Source organism: Austrofundulus limnaeus, unplaced genomic scaffold (assembly GCF_001266775.1).
Source record: "Austrofundulus limnaeus strain Quisiro unplaced genomic scaffold, Austrofundulus_limnaeus-1.0 Scaffold307, whole genome shotgun sequence".
Taxonomy (NCBI): Eukaryota; Metazoa; Chordata; class Actinopteri; order Cyprinodontiformes; family Rivulidae; genus Austrofundulus; species Austrofundulus limnaeus.
In genome coordinates this window covers 177,419-181,272 of record NW_013952709.1, presented here as the reverse complement: position 1 = coordinate 181,272, position 3,854 = coordinate 177,419, and the positions used below count along the sequence as shown (strand labels likewise).

Genomic DNA, 3,854 nt, shown 5'->3' with positions numbered 1-3,854 from the left:
TCTATCTATCTATCTATCTATCTATCTATCTATCTATCTATCTATCTATCTATCTATCTATCTATCTATCTATCCGTTTCGATTTTATTTTTTTAACATTATGGCACCAATTTAGTTCCATAGAAATTAAGATTTTTTTTAAATTATAAATATTAGAACACTGAGACTAAAAGGCTTCTTGTTTTTCATCCACAGAGACGTGTTCATGGCCTGGTGCGCCATCCGAGGACAAAACTCCACCACGGTCACATAGGAAGAGGACATTTACCTGCACAGACTCAAAGACAGCACATGTACTGCGAACAATAACGACTGACTCAGGTGTTGGCCCGTACTGCTTTACTCGTCTCACTCTCTCTCTCTCACGTTATCTCGGGGACAAGAACGACCTCACATTCGCAGGAGGGAGGACTGGAAGGCTTCCTGCGACGCTCGTCTCCTTCGGTCTGAAAGTGCTGCGACGGTAGCGATGCTCCTGCTGGGAGACGGGCGGCAGCGCTCCTCCCGTCACTGATCAACTGTTGTACATTTAAATGTTGGAGCCGATAAAAAAAATGAAACATTTTATACAAACTTTGTGATGTTTTTCATGGGATAAAGTGCAGGAGGAATCTTGCCCACCTTCATTTCAACAAATCTTTTGTGTGTATGCGTGTGAGTGTGTAGTTCTTCCCTTTTTGCTGTTACATTGATGTCTAGTCATTGTTAATGAAGTCTGAAAGTTTTAATTATTTGCCGTTTCAGTAATGTGTGTTTGTGTCAGCTGGACAGGAAGTGCTTCAGACATTTAAACCCAAAATGCACCAAGCTCAAAACCCTCTTTAAATCTCTTTTTCTTCTTTCAAAAATGTGCAAGAATGGAAAATTTTCAGACATAAGGAAAACTGAAAACAGGTGCCACCATCGTTCTCATTTATCCTGCTCTGTTTAAAGAACTTAAATATGTGCAAATGTGTCTTTGAGGATCAAGTAAATGTTGGAGTGACGGAAACACTGCCTTAACGGCACCACTTAACTGTAAAGGGCATACAGTACAAATGTGTTTTTACATGATAAATTAAAGAATCACTGATTATTTAATAATAATTATGGTTAAAATGCTTCCAAACAACTGTTCAAACTCCGAGGAGTTGATGCCGTTTGTAGTGGGGTCATTGCAGATGTCCTGGAAATGGTTTTAATTATGGAATAAAATATTTTATGTTAAAATTCAGATTGTAGTTCTGCTTTTTCATCAAATGCAACAGGAGTGTCACTATTGGCTATTTATTCTGTTCTCAAGATATGTGTATTAATTTAAAATATTGAGTGAAATTTTCTGAAATACAACCACCATGCTGTTAGGACGGTGTTTTAAAATGCTCTACAGGCAAGTTATCCTTGAAGCACATACCCACAGCATATTTGTTTCAAATATGTTTTAGCCAGTTCCAGAGTAATGTGGGGTTTTCCTCTCTCTTTTGAAGAAACGCCTTTAAAAGCAACGAGTTCATTTTATTTGTCTAAAATGGGAGGGATGGATAAATGCGCCTCACATCCTCGCTGTAATGCTTATGAAAATCGCGCACAACAGGTTTGAAGGCGGGCTTGCTTGCTCCTTTAAATTACTACGGTAGYACCGTGTAAAATCGCGAGATTTACGTCACCACATATTTCGACGATGGTGGCGGGAGAAGCAGTGGCGGGAAAAAGAGGAATCATGGTCAACAAACGACAGGGGGCGCTGTTGCGTCGCGTAAATTAAAATGCGCCACACAAACAAAATAAAATAGTATGGTAAAATGAAAAAAAAAAAAAAACAACTAAAATTACAAAACGTTTCTATTTCTGTATTATTGCTTTTGATAAGGATTTGGTGAAAAAAAAAAGAAAAAGTTTTGGTCTGGGAAGATTATATAGTTTTATTATTTATGCTAATGTTGAACACTCAGAGGGGGAGGGATGAGAATCCCCGGAGGAAACCAGGGGAGGGCACTTAATTATATCAYCGTGGCGTATGTATGGCGACAACAAGGAGATGGTTTACATTTTAATAATATTTTAAGTATTAATGCTCATGCTTTTTCCCTCTCGTATATGACTGGTGTGGTAAAAAGGCCTGGTTAGTGAAAGTGTAAAGGCAGCAGCATCTCGGTGTTTGACTCCCAGCACAGCAGCCGTGTTGTTGTTGGTTGACTCCTCGTCATCGCTGAGTGTCCGTCCGGCCTGCTGAGAGGCGAAGCCGGGAGCTGGAGTGTGATCGAACGGAGACTTCGCCATGGCGGTAAACCTGGACAAGGAAGCGTACTACCGCCGCATCAAGAGATTATACAGCAACTGGAAGGTAAATGTTGTTTGTAGGAGTCAGAGTCCGCCGGAGGTTCATGGAAAGTGGATAAAGTCAGCTGGAACATGTTTAAGTTAGCCGCGTTTTTTTTTTTTTTCGTTTTCTTCTATCTTGTGAATCGGTGTGAGCGGGATGTTCTCCCAGCATGGGGGGAGAACAAACCTCAGTTAAAGTGCTTTAATTTCGCTGTAATTCATCYCACTACCTGGAGTTTATTTCTTCAGTACAGTTGAAAGGGCCAGCAGCCACCTCATGTTAGCACATCACTCTCATTCACCGCGTTAGCTCGAAGCTAGCGAACTAGCCAAAACGACTAGCTCAGTAATGATTATACATTCTGCTCACTTGGTGAATAAGTCAGCATAAATCCTTTCCAACGCATTTAAACTTCATTTTGGATTATTGTGACGTTAGCCTAGTTGTAAAAAYGTCCCTAGTTTCTGTCAGTCTGCGCTCTGACATCCAGCGTTGGCTACATGCTAATGCTAGCTGGCTAATTAGCATCAGAAGAAGTCCAGCATCACAGTAACATGTGCAGCGTTCCTCTGGAGTTTCTGCAAATCTCACGTATCGTTTTAATTTTATTCAACAATTTCACGACTGTTTTGTCAAGATATTGTTYCCCAGAAAGTTGTAGCTTCACGTTTTTTTGCTGTTCAGCAGTGATGCTCAAAATATTTAATTGATGTGTATTTGGCTAAAGAGTTGTTAAAGACCTTTAATAAGGACGTAACTATCATACTGTTATTAGATTAGGTTCCAGCAGCTGTATGTATTACACATTAGACATAGCTGATTATCTGCGTATAAAAACCTTTGTGCTATAAAGGCTAGTATTTATTTTTAATAAACATTAATGGTGTTGCCACTTTGTACTTTTTACAGGATTCACTTTAAACCTAAATGTGCACAAAACAGAGCTGCCAGTGGGTTTTCTTATCCATCCAGTTCATTACCAGCTCATTGCTGTTCAGGGTCACAGAGTTTGTGTAAGAGRTCACCAGTCAATCACTGACTTTAACTATTATTTATGAGTGGGAATCTTTAGGGACCTCACAGTTTGATAAAAGGATTACTAAGATTTTCCTAATTAATTTAACTTGAAACAGAAACAACAGTGGTTTAATGTACGTACACACTGATGTATTTTCATGCACGATCGCCTACCAAAAACCCAGTTAATTGCAGGYTGCTGTTTAGCAGTTAGCATAAATCCAAAACTAACACTGAAAATGCCATAGAAAAGCTAACCCAATTAGCATTTTATGTATCGCTGGAAATTTCTACCAACATTACTAAAGACAGTCGTGTTATACAAACTCCAACATGTTTTCTTAAAGAYGAAGATGTGAAAACATAACTTAGCTAAAAATTACCACTAAAACAAATATCTGTCCAGTCTACAGTTCATCTAAAAACGATTATAAACAATATATCATTCCTGGTTAAAATGTGGTCAAGTTTAGTGGKTAATAGAACAAATCTGTGTGTTTCTAGTGTCAAACATACAAATGTAGTTTAAAAAATG

General features: G+C 38.8%; 2 protein-coding genes across 3 annotated transcripts in view; both read left to right on the top strand.

The window, feature by feature from the left end:
* tox4b (TOX high mobility group box family member 4 b) overlaps nt 1-1,213 on the top strand; it is a gene marked incomplete in the record, with an annotated part of 16,828 nt that extends 15,615 nt beyond the window's left edge. For both annotated transcript variants that reach the window (XM_014021839.1, XM_014021838.1), the window contains 1 exon segment: nt 196-1,213. In XM_014021839.1, coding sequence (XP_013877293.1) covers nt 196-253 — 58 coding nt within the window.
* Nucleotides 1,214-1,957: 744 nt separating this feature from the next.
* The window catches only part of supt16h (SPT16 homolog, facilitates chromatin remodeling subunit), a gene marked incomplete in the record, with an annotated part of 26,183 nt that continues 24,286 nt past the window's right edge, over nt 1,958-3,854 (top strand). Inside the window, 1 exon segment of the mRNA XM_014021836.1 lies at nt 1,958-2,323. Coding sequence (XP_013877290.1) covers nt 2,258-2,323 — 66 coding nt within the window.